The following is a 25,162-nucleotide window of genomic DNA, read 5'->3' on the forward strand; positions in this document are numbered from 1 at the left end:
CAGGTTTATAATATTTGGATGTTTTATTTTCTTTAAATCAAGCAGGTTACATTTCATTCGTTTTTACACAATCTGATATTTGGAGCCATTTGCAAATATGCTCATAAATTACATGATTTGTAATCCCAAAGAATGAGGTGGTTAATGATCAATATTGGGATCAACAGTGATCACCCTACTAATGTAGGCATTACGTATGCAGGCAGAAAAAGAAAAGTTCCCATTAAGGTCTCATGTGAAACACCACAGGTCTGAAATACTCAGGAACACATGAAAATGAAACAAAAATGAATTTCACTCTCCAACCTTTTGCTAAAGAGACGTTGACAGGCCCACAGAGAGCCTGGAGCTCACGGGACAACATTCACACACAATTCTGCTTCATGAAGAGGTCAGATCATCGTCAGACCATAGACATTACATGTAAGGACACTGAACATTTGGCCGGATTACACATAGAAATGCAACCCAAAACAAAATGGGTAAAGATAAAGCATGTTTATTGATGCGGCAAACAAAGGTTCAAATATCCTCCAAAGCACTTCAAGCCCTCAAAGAATGAAACTCAAAACGCAGATGAGGTAAAAGAAGAAACTTCTAAATTAAAGTGGAGCGACCCAGGGACAAGTCTGGTTTGGGTTAAAGACTATGGATGGTTAACTTTGTGTAACGTGTTTGGACAAGCAAGTTTAGGTTTTAGGCAAGCGACTTCAGGTATTAGGCAAGCGACTTCAGGTATTAGGCAAGCGAGTTTAGCCAAGCGAGTACAGGCAAATGAGTCAAGCTAAGCGAGTTTAGGTTTTATGCAAGCTTAGGTTTTATGCAAGCGAGTTCAGGCAAGCGAGTCAAGCTAAGCGAGTTCAGGTATTAGGCAAGCGAGTTCAGGTATTAGGCAAGCGAGTTTAGGCATTAGGCAAGCGAGTTTAGGCAAGCGAGTTTAGGCAAGCGAGTTTAGGCAAGCGAGTTCAGGTTAGGCAAGCGAGTTTAGGCAAGCAAGTTCAGGTATTAGGCAAGCGACGCGAGTTTAGCCAAGCAAGTTCAGGTTTTATGCAAGCGAGTTTAGGTTTTATGCAAGCAAGTTTAGACAAGCGAGTTTAGGCAAGCAAGTTTAGGTAAGAGAGTCAAGTTACTTTAGGCCTCACTTTATTTGCGGTTAAATTGCGGCATTAGGTTTAGAAAGAAGGTTAAGATCCAGGCTCAGGTTTGCTTCCAGCCTCGTCCCTCTAGTCGCTCCCTATAAAGAGGGATGCCAGCTACCGTGTTAAAATACAACAGCTGGGATTACAGATATGGAGTACAGATATAAATGACAAAGATTGATTCAAACATTCTTCCCCCAAAATGTGGTGCAACATAAAAGGAGAAAATAATTACTTTCTCTCCATTGAAACCCAGTCATATCTTACGATCTCACGAGGTCCCGCCGCAAGGGGCGGACTTACGAGCTCTATAGAGTGTGCACTGTGTGTTGATGTTGGGTGTGGATTAATGTGCTGGTGTAGCCATCCAGGGATCCTCAGGGTTTATGGGAGTAGGACACACTGGTGTAGTTCAGTACTGTGAAGTAAATTGATGCAAAAAGTAGAATCAGTGTCAAGGGCAATCAAATGTATATAAATGCAGGAACAGCCCCATCTGGTCTCAATCAGCATTTGATTTCATAGACTTAAATTAGCGAAAAAACAAGCATTTATTTACCGCAACAGTCCTAGTGCTGGAGAACCAGGTTTCAAAAAAATTCAATACGAGCCTCCAGGTGCATTGGAGTTACTGCATTTAATTAACTTTAATTTAATTAAGAGCACACTAGTCAGTGGAGATGTTCACAGAAAAGACTTGTCTTCAGACCTTTATAAAGATCAGGAGGGATTATATAATTGCCGTTTGACGCGTTAGGTCTGTTCAAGGAGGAAGTAAATATTTACCAGCGTTGGCGTTGGTCTCTGCACCATGACACCCAGCTGCCGCACATCTGGTCTCCCTTTAAGTCGCCTGAAGGAGAGGTCAACTTAATTGAACCTAAGGGGAATGGGTCACAAGAAAAGGTATGGATAAATCAAAGCTAAACATAGAAAGGATGAAAACAAGAATTGCCCAACATGGGGTTCGCCGATATTTCGATGTAAAAACATTTAGGTGTACGATCCAACCATGGTCAATCCAGTATCTTACCGGTTCCACATGGTCTCTAGTCGGCTGCGCTGCGGGCCTTAGGTCCGTCCTCTGCTCTGGGACGAGGTCTTGAGTATAAAGAACCAGTCAGTCATCAAGCTGCTTGGTCTCTTCAAAGAGGTGGAGGTTTGACCGCCTGCACCATGAGGACGCTGTGGATACGGTATGGGACCATTTATCAGCGGATCTGAACTGCAGAACTTTAATCACATCAGCTGTAGATTTATGTACCTTCTCCGGAAAGATGATTGGTCGTCAGCCCCTGAGCAGTGATCTTCATCCCCAGTGACTCCTTCAATCCTGCTGGAGCAAACACTCAGTTACCATTTGGAGATGACCCAGCTACCCTAGTGTACTCACTACTAAGTGATACAACTCGGTTCAGTGTTTCCCCCAGACAATGTCTTAGTCAAGGTGGGGGGGGGTCTTCGGTGAGGGTTTCAGTTCGCAATAATACATACAACCGCCTTTTCAATTGCATTCAAAATGCTTTATGGCACGACTATTGTTTTGAACAGTATACAGTATTATCGACAAATTATTTATCTATATTTTTTGTACTTGAGGAAAGTATGTTTTCCTTCTTTGCACTTTCTTATTGCATAATTATTTTTTTATATATAATTTTTCTACATTGGTAGTCAAGGCGGGGCCCTACTGTTAAGACGGCCTTAACCATACAGTGCTGGGGGAAACACTGCAGTTACTCGAGTTAAACATTAGAGTTTAGTCCCCAAATGGCGATACCACCAGTTCATGGCTGCGCTCTTTGATTTTCTCGTTGATCAGATTGACCTGGAGAAAGAGCTTACCTTCCATGGATAAGGAGCTGGTTGGTCTAATCACGAGCCGCCTTCGGACCTCCACCGCCGGATCCCCCAGCCGTCCACCGCCGGGACCGTCTCCTCCAGGACCTCCACCGGGCCAACCGCCTGGACCTCCGCAACGTCGCCTCATTTCTTCTGAATTGACACACGTTCTATTTGCACCCCGGACATTCCTCCCCGTTCATGATGCACTGGAGAAGAGCTTAGCTTTACTGGATGAGGAGCCGCCGCCTCCGGGCCCTCCAGGACGCCGCCGCCGGGCCCTCCAGGCTGTCCTCCGCCAGGTGGACGCCACCTCCGGGACCTCCAGGTTGGTCCCAACCACCGCCTCCAGGCCCTCCAGGTTGGTCCCAACCACCGCCTCCAGGCCCTCCAGGTTGGACCCAACCGCCGCCTCCAGGCCCACCGACTCCAGGACCTCCAGGTTGGCCTCCACCTCCAGGCCCGCCGTTGCCTCCAGGACCGCCGTTGCCTCCAGGACCTCGGCCGTCTCCAAGCCTTCCAGGTTGGCCGCCTCCAGGCCCTTCTGAAATGTGAGACACAAGTTCCAGTTGCACACTGGAACATTTCTCCCCTTTCATCATGGATGCACTGAAGATGAGTTTAACTTAACTGGATGAGGAGCCGCCACCTGGCCCTCCATGCCGCCCCTTCCAGGTTGGACGCCTCCAGGACCTCCAGGCTGGCCTCTGCCTCCAGGACCTCCGCCTCAGTCCTTTTGAAAGGCGAATGACACGTTCCATTTGCACACTGCACATTTCTCCCCGTACATGATGCAGATAATCAACTCCTCTGCTTTAGCTCCCACAGATGCCCTACTGTGCAGTCTTGAGTGAGGTATTATTTAACCCAACACCCAGCCACACACACCTAGCCTACATCCTGGAGCTGGTCCTAGTGGCTGAGAATGCATCCGACATGCATCTGACATTTTTCAGAACACCTCAGAGTTGCTGTGGCTGCATGTCAAAGTTTTAATTCTAAACAATTCACCAAGCCTAGAAAAAATGTGCAGCTGTGCAGTTCCGTGTCTCACCGTTCTGCATCCGTTGGGCTGCACGGCTCCCCTCCGCCTGCAGCGAGCGCCTCCAGACGACCTCCATGGACCTCACGGCGAGCACCTCCAGACGACCGCCACGGACCTCCAGACGACCGCCTCCATCACCTCTACTGAAACAAGACAAAATCTATTTAAACACTGGAGATTTTTTTCCTCCTCGCTCACTCGGATGTCAATAGCTTATCGTCTCCCATTCTGTGCGTTCTTGAGAAGTATCATTTCCTATAAACTCCCAAAGCCAGCCACACATCCAATCTTCATAAGGACACTAGTCCTAGTGGCTGAGAACGCTTGGCTCACAAGCCAATCACAACCCATGACTGAAGTACAGTTTTATTCTGAACCGTTAGACCACGCCAAGGAGGAGTTTATAGGATGTGCAGTTCCACGGCTCACCCGTCTGTTCCTGTAGGACTGAACGGCTCCTGGCCACCATCCACCTGCAGCTCCCAGCTCCAGACCCGCTCTGTTGAAGCCTCTGGGAGTACAATCCGCTCCTGAACAAAAACAACTGTTCATAAATCATTTGGTACTCTGCAATCCTTGGAAATATTATGAAGCATGAGCTCGAATAGAACATTTTCAAATCCTGTATAATTAATTGTTGTACAAATGTGTATAGTTCTATTGATTACTTTTTTACTTCTATAAAACATTTAATGAATAGTGGGAAACTACACAAGAAAAGTAAATGAATGCGGTTTTAACGCGGTTATATTAGTAAAGCAAGTCTTACCCAAAACTCAATATAATAAATGGTGACCACATTTTATCATTATTATTAACTATTTAGTGCTTCACTAAATTCCTATAGCAAGTGGAAACGTTACTCTCCTTCATTGGTGATGTTCATGTTCCTCGATATCTTCCAATGGACTCGTTGTGAAATCCTTCTGGATCCTCTGCGTTGAAGTGCGTTGTTCAATTTCCAAGGGGCGTGTCTAAAGGGCGCGATCTAAAATGGGTCGATGCTATGCTATTGGATAGGCCTCGACTAATCATAGCATTGGAACGGGTGATGCAGAAATACATATTCCTCAAAATCTTTTAGTAGTCGTTCGTTCTTTTAGTGAGCATATACAGTCTTTAGTTTACCAACTTCCATCTTTGTTGTTGAAACACCTCTACATGTTGCGTATATCCAACCTCACATTAGATAGCCTAAAGGGTTGCTATTGGTCGGTCTATTTCGTACCGGGCAGAAAACGTTATATAACGGAGGGGCGCCTGACCGCATCTTTGAAGAGCAAATTATATACGAGGTCCGTCTAGTTCCGAAGCTAATGGTGAAATACGCAAAACGAATATTGAAATGTTAATTTTGGCATTTAATTTGCATCTACATTTTGCCAGTGAAGGAGTTTAGGTTTGCCAATCCGAGGTCTAACAGGCAGTAAACATGTTCATTAAAATACAAATGCAAAGTCCACAGAACATACGCGAATAAAAACCACATTGCACCACCAGCGGTCAACAGCAGCAGCAGCAAGTGTATTGAAAGTAGAAAAGTAGTAAAGAGAAGAATAGAATTGGGAGAGTGGTGTGCAAGTCAGACACCGCATCTAACCCAGGACCACCTTGCAGATCACAAGCAGCAAACCTTCTACCAGACCAACCAAACACACAACAGGCCCCCAGTCAGTAGGGTCAGTCAGACAGGTTTCCACAAAAGGGCTCAGTGGGTCGTTTTTGCTCTTATGGGTTGAGCAAAAACGGACCCCTTTCTTCCTTCCACAAGTTCCCATCCTGGATTTTTCGGACATGTGGAGTCGGACATGTTTCAAGTTATCCGTGGATTCCTGAGGGCAGTGAAGTATGTGCAGAAGGTGACGTCCAGGTCCAGCGGTCTGCCGCATTGACCACGAGATCTTTAACCGAGTGGGACCGCCTCGGTTTGTAGTAGGCCTAGAACAGTTTGTGTTCAACAGCGTGGAGGTCTTCGTTTCCATCAGAGTTGCTGCAGTTCTTCCATGCTGCTTCCACAGTGAGCAGAGGACACTTCCAGTGTGGTGGTCGGTGCTGTAGCGGTCCGCAGCGTTAGTTAGTCAGTCGATCCCATAGATAAACCACTCAACACAAACTACCACTTCCATCAGCAAATCCACATTAACCTCCAGCGGTAAAACATGTACAATAGAGGGGCGAGAACAGACGACAGGCGGAGATGGGGAGAGTGTAACATGTGCAGTGCTCATGAAGGAAGTACCCCGCGTTACTCACTGCGTGGGTCCCGGTGGCGGGGGGTCCACGTCGGTGGCCACGATGTCCGGATTGTTCACCCCACGCAATCCAACTCAAAATAAACGATTAACATCCGTCACGGTGGGGGCGCTTTATGGGGAGAGTGGGGGAGACGCAGCTGAAATCAATTAAGAACTAGTGACCTCCAGAAGAACGTGATTGGTTGTGAGCGAGAAGCTCGAGACGAGAGACGGCAAAGGCCTGCGTATTGGTTAGAGCATAAGTTCAGCAGGCACTGACTGATATGACCATATCAACCGGTGTGCTGACTACTTGTACACAAGGAACCATTCGATTTTACTGTATAGATTTAGAGAAAATGTCATTTGAAAAACGTAGGTACACATGCATATTCTCGCCTTTGCAAATTTGCATTATGCCAGCACTTTGAAGTGGGCTATAGACCGAACTTCACATAAGTTCAGGCACTGACTGATATGAACATACTAACTGTTGTACCCACTACTTCTACACAAGGAACCATGTGATTTTACAGAATAGATTTAGAGAAAATGTCGTTTGAAAAACGTACACATGCATATTCTCGCCTTAGCCAATTGCATTATGTCAGCACTTTGAGGTGAGCTATAGACCGAATTTCACATAAGTTCAGGCACTGACTGATATTACCATACTAACTGTTGTACTGACTACTTGTACACAAGGAACCATGTGATTTTACTGTATAGATTTGGAGAAAATGTCATTTGAAAAACGTACACATGCATATTCTCGCCTTTGCAAATTTGCATTATTTCAGCAATTTGAAGTGGGCTATAGACCGAATGTCACATAAGTTCAGGCACTGACTGATATGAACATACTAACTGTTGTACTGACTACTTGACCACAAGGAACCATTTGATTTTACTGTATAGATTTTGAGAAAATGTCATTTGAAAAACGTACACATGCATATTCTGCTGGCCAATGGAGTCGAAGGTCAGCACTGGCGGCCAACTTGCGACAGTCAGCTGTTCACCCATAACACTGTGTTGACTTGGTAGTGGTACATGTACTTTTTAAATAACCTTAACCACCTTGCTACATTTTCAAAACTGTTATAAACGTCAGAGATGTAGTTACGGCACTGCATACATGATACTGATGAATAATTATGTTAGATTCTAAAAAAATAGAAATGTTCTAAAATAGGTACAATATTATAACCACGTTAATAAGGTTTGTAAGAAACCAAACCGTTGGGAAAACGGTTGAAAATGTAGCAAGTTATGGTTATTTATAAAGTAGGCCTACATGTACCACTACCAACACAATGTTATGGGTGAGCAGCTGACTGGCAAGATTTCCGCAAGTGCGGACATTCTAGACGCCGCCAGCTAGTGTTCTATATATCTACACACGTAGGTGAAGGGTTTTATTTTGAAAACGTTGCGAGATACCACCCAAAGGCTTTTTAGAGTAAAGGCGCACGAAGATTTTGTGTGACGGCTGGTTTAACCGCGGATGAACGAATGGCGGCTCACTTGACCGCAGTAAATGGATGGTGGTGGCGTGGATCTCCGTGCACGGCACCGTCTGAGACGTAGAGTCTATGTCAGTCGTGGCCCAAATTATGTGTGGCACTGTTACGTAATTCACACATTCATACCAACAGGCCACATATGTCCTTGGCGACTAGAGAGGTCTCGTTCCCATCCCAAGGAGGAATCCGGCTCCTAGGGAGGCGTCCGGCCCATACAAGAAGCCATTCATTCACGTATCAATTCTACAGATACGAGCGGCCCAGGCGTTCGGCGAACTCCGAAGTTCAGGGCCACATAACAAATTGCAATGCCAACACATAGCCACTAGGGGTCAGCACAATACCACAAAGCAAGTTGTAATGCCAACACATACCCACAAGGTAGCAGCATAGAGACATACAACATCCAGAGAGGCGGGAGTTCAGCACCATGCTTAGCCAATCAGAGCACATAACTAAGTCCACGCCTGCCCAGTATTAAAGTTACAACCCATAGCCCAGAGGGCTAGAACGCTCCAGGTAAAGCATCCTTTTGAATGCCCTACTAAGTGTATCTCCACGCGTGTTTGTACAATTCTCCTCCTTTTGCTTCATAGTATGCTAGTCCAAACCTTGCTAAATAAAGTGAGTTAAAGCGATCCTGACTCGGCAGACTTTTTCCAAAAAGAACACGGCAGCACATAGATGGATATGACAAATTGAAGCCGTATGGGATATGCATCAGTGGTTGCATTGATGGGTTCTCGCGAAAGATGATCTGGCTAAACACCCACTCAACTAACAGCGACCCACGTCTTATAGCGGGGTATTTCATTGATTCAGTGATGCAGCATGGTCGCCCATTGAAAGTGAGATTGGATCACGGGACGGAGAACACACACATTGCCGCAATGCAAAGTTTGATGCACGGCAGTGAAAACGGCATTTCCCCAGACTGTCACTCTAGGTCCAAGCACGGGGAACCAACGTATTGAACGCTGGTGGTGTACGTGGCGGAAACGGGCTTCCATAATGTGTAGCACCTATGGATAAGCTACAATTAGGCTACAATGACTGGTCTGGTCCTGTTGAGAAGTTATCTCAAAGTAATGAGTTAGTATCTCAAAATAACGAGATACTATCTCAAAATAACGAGATACTATCTCAAAATGACGAGATACTATCTCAAGATTTTGAGATACTATCTCAAAATAATGAGTTGTGACCTGCATTTTTTTTCTTTTACGTGGCGGAAACGGGCTTCCATATAAACCCATCCCTGTATGCCACTTGATAAATTTCTCACATCTTCCCATATTTCCTGTTTTATTATAAGGCATGTTTTATACATTAATACATTTTAAATCGTCCTGCCGGTATAACTAAGGTAATGTTTTCAAAACCCTAGTCCTTTTACTAATAATGTGAAACCATTGCATAATTAAACTATTCCACAACCCTTCAGATATAATAAACCTTATGACTGAATATCATGTGAACAATGGTATTAGTTCATCTTTATTCAAATGGTCCGCTTCACTGTTAACATTCCATTTGGATGTGATTTTCAGAGCAGTATAAATACTGAATATTTATACATTGTTTCAACACAAGCGTTGTTCTTATGTTTTTTTAAAAATATAAATACTTTGTGCAAGATCCCAATACTGGATTTAGATATGGTCTGGACTGGGTATAATTATTTTATAAGAAGTCATTTCCCTTCCATGAACAAATAAATGAATAGATTATGAATGAATTATCTAACAGTGGTCAGTAGTTGGTAATGTCATCTTGGTAGTAACCCTGAGGGATGTGTCCGCTACGCCATTATAACATGATAGGACAGTCACACACAAATAAAGGAGGGTTCATGGTCTTGAAACGTAAAATGGTCCGACCATTATTCCTCTCTGACCTCTCCTTCTTAAATACACAAAACAAGAACGCTAATTTCAGTGCTGGGTCAACTGAGGACAACCGCATGACTTTGTGGGACCTCAACTTCTGGAAGTCCATTTAGTAAATGAAGAAGGAAAAACATCAAATATATAAATCAAAATGTACGTTGGGCTGTTTTCATTCAGTCCCAATGGGACAAAATATAAAATAGCCATGCATTCACCTGTAATGGTCAGACGTTGGCAACTCAAATATTACAGCAGATATTCCAGATGATAGATCATTTACCAATGCAAATCATGAATGTCAGCATTCCACCCTCTACTCTCTGTCAAGCACCACCTTCTAGAAGAGTCAAAATATAACTTGGACAATAAGAAAAAAATGTAACCCTGTTGCAAAACATGTATATTCCATCAGTTTTACACCTTCTCAAGACCATCTCAGACCCAATACAAACAAGCAGAGGTAAACCCTAGGACATTTGCCTCAATGTTAACAATAACTGTGCCACCCCCACACCCAAAATGACATATTACACTTTTATTTCAAAAGCAGCGGTTGATACATCACATATATTCCCATCTAGATAGACACAAGCTTAGCAAACTGTGTGCTTCCTGGTCAAAGAGGATAAGCCTAGCATTAGCTTAGCAGTAGCATGAAGACACTGCACTGGGATGGGGGACAACAGCCAAGCAAGCTCATGTCAGATTGTTTCATAACCTGGCGGACGTTATGTTGTGCAAGAATACCAGACCGTACAAATGAGTCCCATGGTGGTTAAGCATCCGATGCCAAGGAGTTTGCAAGATGACACACTGAATGACAAACTCTGATCTAATGTTTTCATCTCAGAGAAGTGGAGGTTTCTCTGGGAATACCCTCTGGTATTAGCGTTTTCTCCTAAAGAAGTTGTGAACCGGTTAAGAGTTCTGTTTGGGGTGGACATCAGCTTAATACATATGCGGGGTGCAGATAAGGCCCTGGAGCAGGGGTCAGGGGGAAAACAGCACCTCAAAGAGTAGGCCAGGGAAGGAGCGGGGCAGTCAATGATTTGGTTTAGTCAATTCTCACATCATCCAGTTGAAAAAAAAGAAATTAGTGTAAAAGCAGCACTGAAATAAATATCTTCAAATCAACCATTTCGCCTAGGCAGGTGTGAACTAGCACGCACGCACGTAAAAAGCGCTCCCTCTCCGCGTGTCTCAGTAGCACGTAGCATGACTGGGTTAGCCTTCTGGTTCGGGCGATCCCAGCTCCTTGATTGGTCCAGATTCCGCACCAGCGAGAGTCTTACGTGTGATTGCTGTTCTGCGTTGAGTTTTTGTTAGGGGCAGAGTCCACGTGTTTGCTGGGGGCGGAGTCAGCATGCGTGTTGAGGGCGGAGTCTGACAGTCTGTGTGCGATGCAGTGTGTGTGTACGGGGACAGCGCCGGGCAGACAGACCACGTCGGGGCAGCTGAATGTGTTGTGACAGAGGTGACAGCCCCGCTTCTCAGACACCAGGATGGGCTTCTTCCGCTCCTTTAACTAGATGATCAAAAAAAAATGTTTAGTCATTTATTGGCGTTCTTTATTTGGTTTACTTCACTGCATCGTTGTTCTGTCTCCCACACATAAATTGCATGGGTTACTGAGAAAAAAGGCGATATATTAATCAAATGCATTATTATTATTTCACACTGTAATACAGGATATAATCTGAATTATTTATAGATGAGATAAGATACGCTGATGTTATTTGTCAATATATTCCTTGACCGATATTCACTCCCGTATATTTGGAATAAATAGGGGGACATGCTGATTGTTTGAGGGGTTATTTTATAACCAAGTATTATAGTGTAATTGCATTAGCATTAACAGTGATCCTTTCTAGCTTTACGTCTGTTTTGACTGTACTGCGGACAAGTCAGCGTCGTATTTTCAACCCGTATTTTGACCCCTCGTATGTGGCCTCCAGCCCCTTAGTGGGAGCGTTAGCGTGGCCCACCGGAGGAGGACGATGTGCAGAGGGCCGAGGCTGCGGCGATGCGCTACTCACCCTGTCGTGCAACAGTTGCAGGTTCTCAGCACGGGACAGGCCCAGCGCCAGGCGAGACGTCCTGCTAGCGTGCACACTGGTGCGCACAGCCCGGCCCAGGAAGGGCTTGAGCAGCTGCAGGGACCAGCCCTCCGGGAGCACGCTCAGCACGCGCACCGCGTCAAACCGCTCGCCGTGACGGTTCAGCAGGTCCACGGCGGCCATCTCGAGGTCTCCTCGTCTCTCCTCTGCACCTCCACCTAGATACATGTCCAGAAGGAGGTGGAGGAGCTGCTGTCTGCAGGCTGCGCCCTGGGAGGAGGAGGAGGAGGCCCAGAGGCAGTAGGCCTCCGCCGAGCTGTAGTCCTGGAGCTGGTGGACCAGGATGTCCAGCGCCTTTCCGTGATCCTCCAGCTTCCCGTGGAGCGTGGCACGCTCCAGCAGCAGCTGATCACAGCCCTCCATCTTACCTGGGACAATTATAACACCTTTATTATACATATGACACTAATTCTACTTATATTAAGGGTATTGAGCAGACCCTTCTGTCCAAAGTGACTCACAACCATTCATACACACATTCACAGTGCGAGGAGAGGAGTGCAGCGGTGAGGAGGAGGAGGAGGAGAGAGAAAGTATGAGGAGGAGGAGGAGAGGAGCGTAGGGGTAGAGCAAAGGTATGAGGAGGAGTATTTACATTTAGGGCATTTAGCCCTAAGTCGCTTTTATCCAAAGCGACTTACTAATAAGTACATTTGTCATAGGAAGTGAAACAATATATCGCTGTCAGTACAGTAAACATGTTCATAGAGCCAAGTGCAAGTACTAACAATCGCTAGGCTAACCCATTCCCCGTGTACAGCAATGATAGCAGCTACTGCAGTTGCTACACAACTAACTACAATAAGTGGTGTAGTAGAGTAGAGGGAGTAGTAGAGTAGAGGGAAGAACATGACATGAAGAGTTATGGGTGAGGAGGCGAAGAGCGAAGGTATGAGAAGGAGGAGAGGAGTGGAGGGAGGAGGAGAAGAGTGGAGGGGAGAGGAGGAGGAAGGGAGTGGGGGGGGGGGTGGGCAAGAGGAGTAGGAGTGGAGGGGTGAGGACAAGAAGGGGAGAGGACGGGCTAGGAGGTGGAGGGAGATGTGTGGTGGTCAGCAGACCTAGTAGAAGCTGGACCCTGTAGAGGTTGGACTCCCTGAGGAGGGCCTGAAGCCTCTCCCGGGCGAGGGAGAGCTGGCCTGGGGCCGGGGGAGGAGCGCCCTCTAGCAGAGACAACACCTGCTCCAGGTACAGCACGGCAAGGAGGCTGTGGAACTTCTCCTTCTACACACACCACGGAGACGAGAAAACACACCCAATCAGACCCAGTGTAAAAAGTAAAGGACAGTTGTAGCATTGAAAGGATAAACATTTTAAATAATGATAAACTATAATAAATATGCAGGAAATATGTCGATACGCACTTTATATGTATATGGGGTCCTGAGTGTCATCTATCAACCACATACACAAATAACTTTTTAAGACAAGTAACAAAAACATTGTAATCCGCTACAGGTACAATTCATATCGCCTGATTAAAAATATCAGATAGCCTGTGTTCTGCAGGTATTTATCGTACAACACAAGGAAGAATGTATCAGGGAGATTTTATTCCAAAGAGGAAGTGGACATTTGACGCACAGGAACTACATTTCAACAGTTTTTGCAAACCTTTATTTTAGTTTTTGTGGTTTTTGGATTGGAGTATAAATTTATGTTAAGGGGTGCCATGGTTTGGAAAGCTTTGTGAGGCACTGCAGTAATGCGCATATTCCTAATTTCAGAGTCGGCTTGTATAAGACAGTTGTATCAATGCAGCCATAGCATCAGTTTTACCATAAAAACATCATACAAAAGCAATGAAACACAGACATGAATGTGCACTGTTGGAATTTCAATAGAGGAAAAGAGGAAAGCTGTGTACACTGTCCTTTTGACCGGATTCAGTCAAAGCTCTATTTATAAGCTTGCTAAATTGGTGACATTGGTGCCAAAATACCAAACTCTCTTCAGAGAGTTAGTGACTTATAATCAGTAGACATTTAACTATGTATATTTGGTGAAAAAAGGAGAAGGAAAAGGTTTGAACGGTCCTGTACACACAGACTGTCTAATGATCTGTCCCGGCTACTAATAACTACTAACTAGCCCAGTGCAAAGCTTGTATCTTCACTTTCGTATTATCGGCAGATTTGGTCAGTGGGAAAACCGATGTATTGGAAACACATCAACTTTGTAAGAAGTTGCAAGAATTGTAAGACCACAAATTCCCTTTGCTTAAAAGGTGCAGTGGGAAAAAGGTAGGGGGTCACTCGCGGTTAGGTTGCAGATTTCAACCGACCCTCCCCTCACCCATCCGTTTCCAACAACTAGCGTGGCCTGTACTGACCATTATTGTTGAAGGAGCCCATAGGTACATCCAATATGATGTAATCGTCTTAATCAGGCCTAAAAAAAAGAAAAGTTTGGTTCCTGTTGGTTGTCAGTTGAGGTCATGGGTAGGTAGGGAATTTATTTTATTTTTTTATTTTATTTTTTCCAGCGGCAGCGAATGATAGTTAGGTTGTTTTCATTTAAAAACGAGAAAATTGGCTCATCCTTGTACAGAATGAAGAGGTGCTGTACCAAAACGTAATTATAGTTTGCATCAAAAAATTTTTTTTTTATAAAGCTCATAAAATAATTTGGGTCGCACATAAATTAACAGGGTCGGTCGGAAACCGGAACCAAACAATTTCTTTTTTTAGGCCTCAGCATCAAGTAGCCAGGTGAAGAGGTTCTTTGATTTATGAGCATTTAGTAAATGTAAATGTAGAACTATAGGTCCCTATAATATGAACGTGATTTGTTCATTACCATATTTATCCCCGGTCCATAAAATAATTATAATTCATGGAGATTAACAGGACATTACACATAAGCCGCATTTTCCGTTTCACGAAAAAAGGACGTCTCACCCTTTTTAGGCTTAGATTAAAATCAGTTTAACCAGGACACCATGAGTGAGAGTTAAGTGTCTGGGACACGTCGTTTTTGTTTGAAGATGTGTCGAGCTCCTTGCCAGCGGATGATTTTGATGTCCGCGTCCGATTGGATACATAGTATAACGCCACAGTTTCTGGCGCATTTTATATAAAACATCCCTAATTATAAAGCTCCTATACATTGACTTCACTTAAAAATAATCACAAATAGGTCATACTTATGGGGATAACACACCAAACTCCTTCCTGAAGCTCTTACCCCAAAATGCATTTTCGTAAATGTGCTTTTCCCCCCTTCAGCCTTTTCCCCGTTCTACTATAGAACCATGGCGTTGCAACATGGTTGCCTCCCTGGAAGACTCACTATCTAGATATAAAGGGCTCAAACTAAGGTAAAAAATATATTCATATTCCCATGGGATTATACATGATTATTGAAATGTTCCATTTCTTCTGCATTTCCTCCAACCATTATATTCTATACACTGGTCCTTTAGTAGAAGGTAAGCACACAACAGTTACCTTAATGCGTCTTTCCAACACCAGGTGTTCCAGGTATAGGAGGCGGGCAGGGCTGTGCTTCTCAAGGTAAGTGATGACATCATCAGGCATTGGCTGACCCGATTGGTCCTTGCCAGAAGACCTCTTGGTGAAGATCTGGACTCCTACCTTTGAACAATAAAGTCAGAATGATTCAGATAAATAATTCAGAAAAATTAGGGAATGTTTCTGTACAACGATGTCGAAGGAAATTACTATTGACGTAGTAGTAATATTGATCCTGTATGTCCATACCTTGGGGTCTCTCTTCAATGCCCAGTCGCTGTACCTCCAGACCAGGTCCAGATTAGGACAAAAGGTGAGGAAGTCCACTATGTATTCATACAGGTCCGGTCGGGTCGAGTCCTGCAGCTCCCCATCCGCCACACGGATCCACAACTACACCACAATACATAAGATACATTTTATACTACCTAGACCACAACTAGTGCATAACTGTCTGCTGCTAGGAGAGTTGCGGTATACCTGCAGAGCAGCAGAATCCTGGCCGTTACAGCGATACAGGAGACCCAGGGCAAAAAATCTGAGAAGAGACGAAATATTTTGCATTTGAAGAAAGACTGAGAGGGAAAACCACGAAGAACACATCAAAGGCAAGGCCATGTCAACAAACACTGACTAAATTTAAAATAACAATTTTTGAGTCAAAAGTTTTTATGTCTATACTAGCATTTTTGCTGCCTTCTCTCATGAACATGCCCATTCCACTTACAAGGCCTCCAACGTCTGGATCACGTCAAAATCATAAGTCACATCCCGCGTACTGATGCGTTTCCCCCCAGCTACACTACACCTCACCGGAGCTTTCACACAATCCAAACACAGTTGTTTATGGCGGAGTGAAGTCCAAATACAAGGTCCCTCCGTACCAATGTTCCCTCCCTTTTTTCAGCACTGAGCCAAAATTTATTTTCTGTGCGCACATTTCAGCACTGTGAGCAATTCGCGACCACGTGAAAATGAGTGGTCGAAAATGACCACGATCCTGCATTAGCCATGGCGAATTCAAAGAGATGACAGAGAATGCATGTCTACAAGGTCGATATTTATTTAATATCCTTTATAATAGTTGTACTTTGGGAACATTTTATTGACGCGGTTTTACCAGTCAGTTTAGTTGAAAAAAAAAAGGATCTTTGGTTTAACTTCAATAAGGTTTAGAGAGTTTATTATGACTCGTTCACTGGTTTTGTCTGATAATGATATAAAAAATAAAAGTATCCAATGGGTTTAGTAATTTCTCTTATGTCATAGTTTTATCCTACCTGGACCATCTTTTGTGTCAGTTTGGACTGTTTCATCTATCCACTCACGTTTTCTGGGGCACCTGCTCTGCCTTTCTTTTCACCATGTCATGCGCTTAGCCACATTATGGCCAACGTGGGCCAGTGCCACTTTGATTGACAGCTGGCCCACCCTATCAGAAGTGCAAAATTTTATATAGGCGGTGACAGCGTTGAGCCCAGACAGACAGGCTGCCGCAGCTCTGCTGTTGCGTTAAATTAAAAGTGTGTTAAATGAAAACAACGAAGCATAGTATGCGTTGCTCGCCAACTAATATAAAGACCAGGCAAAACGTGAACTTGTAGCCGTCTGCATTCGGTATAGTGGGTTTTTTAGTGGGTTTTGTTGCGACTAAAGACATGAGTCAGCTGGCATATCTCGCAAAATTCGGGAAGTGATCGAGCCTCTGCAGCTCGACCATCACTGCTGATTCAACCCCCCTCTCCAACCCTCCCGCTCCTCCTCCCAATTCAATTCAATTTTGGGAAAATTTCTTAACTGCCTATATCAAAGTAAAAAAATAAAATGTAAAAAATGGTGGCCCACCCTACCTCACTAAAGTCCACCCTGATGAAAAATCCTGCCTACGCATATAATTGCTGGAGCAGGGCCCGCCAAGATTAGCCTGAAGGATACTTTGTATGTTAACATTCTAACGTACATCCGGCTTGGGCGCCAGACATGTCAGTATTTTAAATGTTTATTACCAAGCCAACATCGCCTCTGATGCACAGATCGTTAACCCCTCAAGAAAGATCTATTGCGCGGCCACTTCGACTGGCCTGCGCGCCCGCACACACACACAGCTTAGAGGGAACGTCGCTCCCTATACATACTTGCTGTGTTTCTCCAGCCAGGGAGAGCTGTCAGCCAGCAGGCAGGTGTTGTCTGAGGCCAGCAGGTCCAGTAGACTCTCGTGGTCCTGCTCAGCATACAGCTTCAGCAGCGCTGTGTCCACTTCCTCCCGGGACGCCCTGGAGGCCTCGGTACCACGGACCTGTACAAACACACACACACGTCACACACTGACTCACACTCGCACTGATTTCACAGACACTTGAATCCAGAGTGACTTGCAATTTAGGTCGATGACAATCAAAGCACATAATCAAAATTGAAGCTGCTCCAAAACATATCTACGGTACAGGAAGGTGAAGGTAGAGCATGAAGGTAGAACATGAAGGGTGAACCACGGCGCCCCTCACCGATCCTAGGTAGGAGATGAGGAACCTCTTGCAGCGCAGCACTTTCTCCAGGTCGCCCTGGGCCAGGTGGTTGAGGTCTGCGAAGGGGTGCAGTGGGGGGTGGCAGCGGGTGAAGGAGGACGTGGGGGGCAGCAGGAGGGGGTAAAGGGAGATTAGCTCCCTGACGTCCAGCTCTCCTTTCCTGGGGACACACCATTGAATCAAAACATGCATTCGCCAAAGTATAAAAGTACAAGGAATACAACTTGGGGGAGGTGGCAGTATCCTAATCTAGGGTAAATAGTCAAAAATAACCACAGAGGTCCCATCACTTAAACACCGAGCGTTGCAGTGAAACGTGACCAGATGACCCTACCTGAAGTATTCTTGTGCTTCCTGAAACTGGAGCTGTCCAAACTGGATAAAGCCAGCCTGCTGTAGGATCCTTCTATGCAGGATCTGGTTCAACAAAAAAATATTATGGTCAACATATCACATTGCCTTGTTGAATTTTTGTTTTTAAACATGTATGCAATACGTTTCCTGTAACTGCAAGACAAACCACATGAGCAGCTGGTGAAAGGAGCGCCACACTGCACCTTTTCCAACCACTTCAATTCAAAGCGCACGCTCTCTGCTCTGTAACAAAGCTTGGCGAGTCTTGACCTAATCGTCACAGCGATTCCTACACCGTGTTGAATGCAAAGTCTGTTTGAAAACACTACTGAAGGCTTGCCAGTGACATGACTTCAGTATAATTTATCAGAATGTTATCAATAACTTGTTTTTTGTGTCGGCAGCATGCCACACCCATAGTTGATCGCAGGACACTCATGTCTGCTATATGGTAACACCACCTCAGTAACCCAATCCTCACTCAGACGTCTGCAGCTGGTCCAAAATGCAGCTGCGCGTCTTTTAACTGGCACCAGGAGGCACGAGCACATCACACCCATTCTGGCCTCCTTGCACTGGCTCCCAGTTATTTTTAGGATCCAATTTAAAATTGTTTTATTTGTTTATAAGGCACTCAATGGGCTGGCCCCGGCCTATATCACTGAGCTTGTTCAGCCCCACTCTGCCCAAAGGTCCCTCAGATCCTCTAACAAAGGGCTTCTGTATGTGCCACACTCACGGCTCAAGCAGAGAGGTGATAGAGCCTTTGCCATTGCTGCTCCACGTCTGTGGAACCAGCTCCCCCTGGATATTAGATCCGCCCCCTCCATTTCTGCCTTCAAATCTAGGCTAAAAACCCACCTCTACTCCCTGGCCTTCCTTGCCCCTTGATCTTTTAGCCTACCTCCTGTTCATGTCTGTGTGGTATGCCCTGGAAATGAATGTTCCCCCTTTGTATTATTATGACCTCTATGTATTGTTGTGTTGTTGTATTTTATTCACTTTTTATCTTTATTTATTATTATTATTGTTATTTTTTAATTATCATTATTATTTTTATCTTATTGTACAGCACTTTGGTCAGTGTATGCTGTGTGTAAATGTGCTCTATAAATAAAACTTACTTACTTACTTACTTACTTACCACCTGTCTTATTGTCCGCTACTCTCCGTGTCGAGAGGGAATGGCATAGACGAGGATTGCCCATATATAAATGTATACATACTGAGTAGGGCTGGGCGATAAATCAAATTTTGATCACGATTCCGATTTAAGCATCAAACGATCACAAAACTATTATAATTGAATTTTCGATAATTTTTTAATTTAATGTTTTATAGAAAGAGCAGAAAAGAACAGAAAGAACAGCTGGATACATATCTGTACATTATTTTAGATTTGAACATTTTCTTTTGGACCATTTTGTGTATTTCTTTTAGCCGAAATATTCTCAGTTACAAAATGTTGTTTTTGGAGAGACATGATGAATGAATACATCATGTTTTCAAACTCAAAAATAATCGCTTCAATAATCGTGATTTAAATATTGACCAAAATAATCATGATTGTGTAAACCGAGTACATATTTTGATGACTTGCGCTGAATGGAGTCAGACCGGGTTTCATAGTCTGGACACTATTCTCAAGGAGGCTTCCAAATGATCATCAGTCATAGGGGAACGGCATTTGGATTTAATAACCTTCATGTGGGAAAAGGCTGACGCAAATAAATAAGTAGAGCCAAATAATGCAGTCTAGGAGGTATCACATTTCCTCAGGTTTGGATACTTTCCTCTGAGTAAGTTCCAAAATTGTCGATGAGCCCTGGACTCATCCTCCAATCAGATGAGTTCAGGTGGAACAGTGCTGAAATTTGCAATTACATCTTCCCTAAATGGAAGCCACATCAGTTAAGCGATGGCTCGAGTAAAGCGAAGTCTTAAAAAGAGGTTGTCAAAGTGTGTAGCGTACACAGTCAACTTTCGGTGCGTCTCAAGCTCTGATGCAAGGTTTTTGAAGTTCCACAAATCATGGCAATGCAGCTTTGAGGATATATGTTGCATTATTCGTTTGAAAGTATTAACTAAGCAGATGAAATTTACCAGTTTTTTTTTCTTTTAATATGTTATTTTCCTTGCAGCTCTAAAATAAGCTTATTCAACTTGGTCAAAAAAATGCCAAGTCTAACAGCCATTTAGTGTCATTAAGTTGCATGTACTCTGAGTTTACTCTCAAGGAGAAAGCCCTTTATCTCCGGACAGAGTTCTCCAGGGGGAAAAGCCAGCTTGGTGATTGGCTCCCGCAAAAGCGTATCGGAAGCAGAAAGAACTGTATTGCTCTTTTCCAGACCCTTCTGCAGGGCGAACTCAAATCGCCGGCAGAATGGGCGGGGCTACCCAGTCTACCAATGTTTAGCAAAAGGGTCTGAGTAGTTGCAGTCAGCCTCCTCCAGATGTGAACAAAACAGTCATCTTTGAAGAGGTCTCGCTTGAATAAAACAAGCGATAATGGCATTTTCCTCTTTTATGTTTAGCATTTTAGCACATAATGATTGTTGGTGTATCATGCAGGGGTAATTAAGGAAGTCGGGGTAAGCATCGTCCTGCCTGCATTTGTCAATTAATCCATTAAAGCGGGCAACCATTGGTCTATTTCTAGACCCACACACACCTGGAAGCGGTCCCTGGGGATGTTGGGCTGGGCTCCTTCCGTCAGCACCAGGGCCTCCTCCACGCGGTCTCCAGACAGCAGGTCCTGGATCTGCTGCTCCAGGGGCAGCGGGACCAGCACATACACTGCCTTGGTGGAGGCCAACACCACCTTACCTACAACACACATACACATACACGTGGGTCACTTAGCTCAGGAGGTAGAGCAGTTGTCTTGTAACTGAAAGGTTGCTAGTTCGATCCCCAGCTCCTCCTAGCTGAGTGTTGATGTGTCCCTGAGCAAGACACTTAACCCTAACTGCTCCTGACCAGCTGGCTGTCGCCTTGCATGGTTGACTCTGCCGTCGGTGTGTCAATGTGTGTATTATTAACCGATGTAAGTCGCTGCTAAATGCCCTAATTGTAATGGCGCGTTTCCACTGCAGGGTGCGGAACGGATCGGATCGCAAAGGTGCGGGTCGGGTCGCGTTTCCACCGCCAAAAGTGGGCGTGACCTGGACTTTGCCGTACCCGTTCCGGCCCCATTCTCGGGACTCCTCCGTTGCGGTACCCAAAACGAGACCAGACGCCTGAAAGGGTCCCGTGAAATTCTAGCTACACCCCCCCTCCGTTGATTGGTCGACAGAATCGTCACTTCCGGGTGACACGGGGATAAAAACAAACAAACAGTAGCCTCGAGGTATTATTCTTTACAATTAACATGTCGCGTAAAAAACTTGCTTGGGCGAACAAGGAGGTGGAGACGTTCGTCTGCATTCTTGGGGAGGAAGATCGTTGTTTACGATGTTTACGTAGCTGCCGCAGCGATCGACATCCGGCCTACCACCAAGGGTACTGTCGGCAGTGGAAACGCGACCTCGGAACTGAGCAGGGCTATACCGCCCCCTCCCTACCGCACCTTTGCGATCCGATCCGTTCCGCACCCTGCAGTGGAAACGCGGCATAATTGTAATACAGACAGAGACAGAAATGCCCGATAAGATATTGATCATCTCAGCAGAACTGTATGATGATGCAAACATTAAGTTTGGATACAACTAAAGTTATAAACAAGTTCTCAGACTCACTTTGAGCTTTCAATCATCAAACAACTGGTTCTCTTCATGTCATCATACCTCGCCAGCCCCTCACTCATACTTGCATGGAATAAAAAGATAAAGAAAAAAAAGAATCGAGGATAAAGGTTAGGTACCTTCAAAGTCCTGCAGGATGTGTCCGTCCCTGAAGGCCAGGCTCTGTTTGAGCTGCTGGTCCAGCATGCTATGGATGGAGATGAAGTCCTGGTCCAGGGCCACCACATATGGAAAACACACGGCTGCACCAATCACACTCTCCGACCAGTTGACTGGCGCACGTTGGGACACGCCCTCCGCATTGGCAAACATCCCTGGAAGAAGAATACAAGCAAGGCATGAGATAGTGTAGAACTGTAAGTTATTAGTAGAAATGAAATAGATACTAGTGATAGGCATCGACACATCTTGGTCTGTGTTTAACATACATATTTTTTTCTATAAAAAGGGATATGGCAAGATAGCTGTAAATTGGCATTTTCCTTTCTTACCACGGTTCAGACGAGATGTTTATTTCCAAATTCATCATTCTTTGTCCAGAAGGTGAGCTTGCTAGGTTAGCAATTGTTTTTCGGTTTGACTTGCCTAGCCCCTGGTCATTTGAGGGGAATACAATTTGATTCACGTGTTCTGAATAGCTTATTCATAACAAGTGTCAGTAACAACACAACAAGATTGTAGATTGTTTAAAAAAAACAAACATAATTCTGCACTATTTTCAGCACTGGGATTATTAGGCCCATGATGCACCGGTTATCTCCATTTAGTCTACCCAGACAGGAGCAGCTGAAAGGTGCCAGCCGTGCACAACAGGTAGCCTAATAAGGAAACGCCAAAAGTAGTGTGGAATTATTCATGTGTTTGTAGACAAAGAAACAATCTTGTTGTGTTGTTGATCAAATAAAAATTATAAAAGCTACTATTCGGATCGCATCGGAAATCTTTGGAAAGCATGTCAACGTTTTCCCCTCACATAAACAGAGGTTAGGCTACTACTGTACTGCAAGTCAATGGGAGTGCCTAACGCCTCGTGCCCACTACCTCCGTCCGTTGACTGATCCCCATTGACTTTGAATGGGGACGGACGCGCAATGCATTGTGGATCCGTCCGTTCCGTTGGAGCCTTCGGCTCCGTCAAAAAGTTGAAAAATTTTAAACTTTTTCGGCAGCGACGGATCCGTCATCCAATCAGATTGCGTATGCAAATTTAAGCACTGTGACGCGACTCGGGCTCTGACGATACTGGAAAGCGGGAAAGCGGGTCATCTTGCCTCGCAATAAGCAGGAAGAAGCGGGAAGAACCCGGCGAAGCGATTTGATTGGCTGACGGATGCCTCTGCAAAGACTACTCCCCCATCCGTCAGCCACGCCTTTCCACGTCCGTTGACTGACGGTGCAGTGGGCATGTAGGGTAACAGAAAGCAAATCCTTCGCCAGCGAACTCTCCTTCCGGACGCACAATGATAAATTTGGAATCAAACAACTCATCTGAATCTGGGCAAGATGGGCAAAGGACAATTTACAAATAACTCGGCATATCCCTTTAAGCACTTGGATGAAGAAATCTTGAGTTTTGAGGCGATAACTCTTTTTAGTGGTTATGCCATTGAATTTTATCCTGGCACAAGGGGAAGACCTGGGCAGAATACTGCCCAGTATACTTGAGCCCATTGAACCTACTGATCTATGGGGACAAGGATAGCTAATCTATTTGCTAGTTTCCCAAAACAAACCGCTGTGTTTCCACTCACCAAGGCCACCAGGCGCAGCCAGGAGGAACTCTTCCCTGCCGATCCTCTTGACGATGGGCCTCCTCTCCTCGCTGTTGTAGGGGAAGAGGTCTTGCGAGGCCCCAGTGGTGTAGTTCAGGATCATGTACTGGCTGGCCAGTGCAAGGCACAGAAAATAGCCGTCGAGGCTCACTACGCTGGGCTGCTCTGCTGTGGTCACCTCCTTCACCAGCTGCACGCGGTCCTCGTACACAGTGTAAACCTGCACTGTGCGCCGTCGGGACGAGATCACCGCGATCTCCACACAGAATGGGTCGGTGTTCACCGGGTTTCCGTTCATGCAAAAAGACGTCACGCCTTTTATCTTGGCCCCGCCCGAGCCCGTTGCTGAGGGAACTGTCTCCAGCGTGGCCATGTCTACCAGGAACAGCACGCCGTCACAGAGAACGATGAGGCGCTCCAAGGCTGAGGCGGCACGGAGCTCTGCGACTGGTTTCTTAAGGCCCAGGTATTTCTGTTGCAGCTTCTGGGCCGAGTACTTTATCCCGCCTTTCTGAGAGGGCACCTCCTCCAGCAGGAAGTGGTGGATAAAGCAGTCGTTGGTGCCCACGTACAGGTGTTTCCCACAACACTCAATACACTCCACATTGATGCGAGCCTTGTCCCCCATCAGCAGGTCCCGCTCCACGGCAGGCACCAGCTCAAAAGCCTTCACACTCATCGCGATGGCATCTACACCAAAAGACTGGAAAGATAGGAAAGAAGTCAAAAACACTCAGGGACAGCATTGTTTACCAACAACAAATGACGTCAAGCCTGCATTGCCAGTACCATCATAATGATATATAAAGGCTGATTGAAACTTAGAAGACGTCAATGTCTACTGACGAAAGGGAATGTCACAATCTCTCAGCCAACAATGTCTACTAGCCAGAATTCACATTAAAACTCAACATTAGTCACAATTAGCTGCAATAACAACTCGGGCAAATAAAGGGGCGTCCATTACTGTTAAATAATCACAGTTAAACTAATACTATTACGTATTTTCTTTAAACACTAGTTGACTCAGGCTCAAGTTTATGAACCAACCTCTCCCAAAACGCTACCTTTACACTAGCTAGTAAGAAATGGGCTAGCATTAGCATAAACATAATGGTAACCCTTGCGATAAAATGCTAATGTATTTAATAATCAGACAGATCTGAGAGGTAATATGCAGTTAATTTATTATTGTTACCTAAAAAAACGTTATTTGTTATACAGTTTATGCCTTCTCTCTTTAGCGGTTTTGCAGCAAACACAACGTTACGTTACCGGAGCACAGTCCACATTGACACACTGCAGGCCGGATCGCAAGAGATGGGCGTGGCCACAGGACTTCACGAACTCTTCCGGGTTATATTTAACAACTCCATGTTGTCTGCCTTTCCAATAATATTAAAAACATTGGTGAATGATTTAATAAACTACGAATTAAGAAGTCTTCACGTTCTGCCGAGAGCTCCGGGGCGGGGCTAACAACGCGCGTCCAGACGTCGTGCT

At 45.0% G+C, this 25,162-nt stretch overlaps 2 protein-coding genes across 7 annotated transcripts; both read right to left on the reverse strand.

The window, feature by feature from the left end:
- On the reverse strand, positions 1–6,841 carry LOC115559026 (uncharacterized). 5 transcript variants are annotated; one of them, XM_030377638.1, is made up of 10 exons: positions 6,280–6,841; positions 4,456–4,556; positions 4,036–4,166; positions 3,613–3,717; positions 3,213–3,525; positions 2,985–3,134; positions 2,404–2,475; positions 2,173–2,324; positions 1,926–2,019; positions 1–1,557 (listed from the first exon to the last, which is right to left on the reverse strand). In XM_030377638.1, the coding sequence occupies exons 4-8, from the start codon at positions 3,640–3,642 to the stop codon at positions 2,260–2,262; spliced, it is 630 nt and encodes a 209-aa protein (XP_030233498.1). In that variant the 5' UTR covers positions 3,643–3,717; positions 4,036–4,166; positions 4,456–4,556; positions 6,280–6,841; the 3' UTR covers positions 1–1,557; positions 1,926–2,019; positions 2,173–2,259. The 5 variants fall into 5 exon arrangements, with proteins under 5 accessions (XP_030233498.1, XP_030233497.1, XP_030233496.1 ...); XM_030377637.1 differs by having other exon boundaries at positions 4,036–4,169; XM_030377636.1 differs by having other exon boundaries at positions 4,036–4,169; positions 4,456–6,078; positions 6,280–6,615.
- Positions 6,842–9,265: 2,424 nt separating this feature from the next.
- tgfbrap1 (transforming growth factor, beta receptor associated protein 1) lies at positions 9,266–25,155 on the reverse strand. 2 transcript variants are annotated; one of them, XM_030376189.1, is made up of 13 exons: positions 24,935–25,155; positions 23,639–24,362; positions 22,007–22,201; positions 20,816–20,970; positions 18,125–18,207; positions 17,770–17,950; positions 17,401–17,561; positions 15,746–15,803; positions 15,515–15,658; positions 15,242–15,388; positions 12,854–13,016; positions 11,715–12,163; positions 9,266–11,200 (listed from the first exon to the last, which is right to left on the reverse strand). In XM_030376189.1, the coding sequence occupies exons 2-13, from the start codon at positions 24,336–24,338 to the stop codon at positions 10,964–10,966; spliced, it is 2,673 nt and encodes an 890-aa protein (XP_030232049.1). In that variant the 5' UTR covers positions 24,339–24,362; positions 24,935–25,155; the 3' UTR covers positions 9,266–10,963. The 2 variants fall into 2 exon arrangements, with proteins under 2 accessions (XP_030232049.1, XP_030232050.1); XM_030376190.1 differs by having other exon boundaries at positions 24,858–25,155.
- Between the last annotated feature and the right edge of the window lie 7 nt (positions 25,156–25,162).

Source organism: Gadus morhua, chromosome 14, assembly GCF_902167405.1.
Source record: "Gadus morhua chromosome 14, gadMor3.0, whole genome shotgun sequence".
Classification (NCBI taxonomy): Eukaryota; Metazoa; Chordata; class Actinopteri; order Gadiformes; family Gadidae; genus Gadus; species Gadus morhua.

Bases quoted from the DNA above. Each gene is read 5' to 3' on its own strand.
- LOC115559026 (XM_030377638.1), bottom strand. From the start codon at position 3,642: ATGGAGGGCCAGGTGGCGGCTCCTCATCCA. The intron at 3,526-3,612 runs GTTAAGTTAAAC...CTCACATTTCAG, and splicing joins AGGTGGCGGCTCCTCATCCA to AAGGGCCTGGAGGCGGCCAA. The intron at 2,325-2,403 runs GTACATAAATCT...CCGTATCCACAG, and splicing joins CAATCATCTTTCCGGAGAAG to CGTCCTCATGGTGCAGGCGG.
- tgfbrap1 (XM_030376189.1), bottom strand. From the start codon at position 24,338: ATGAGTGTGAAGGCTTTTGAGCTGGTGCCTGCCGTGGAGCGGGACCTG. The intron at 18,208-20,815 runs GTGTGTGTGGGT...TTGTTGAACCAG, and splicing joins TCCCCAGGGACCGCTTCCAG to ATCCTGCATAGAAGGATCCT. The intron at 17,562-17,769 runs GTGAGGGGCGCC...GTGTTTGTACAG, and splicing joins TCATCTCCTACCTAGGATCG to GTCCGTGGTACCGAGGCCTC.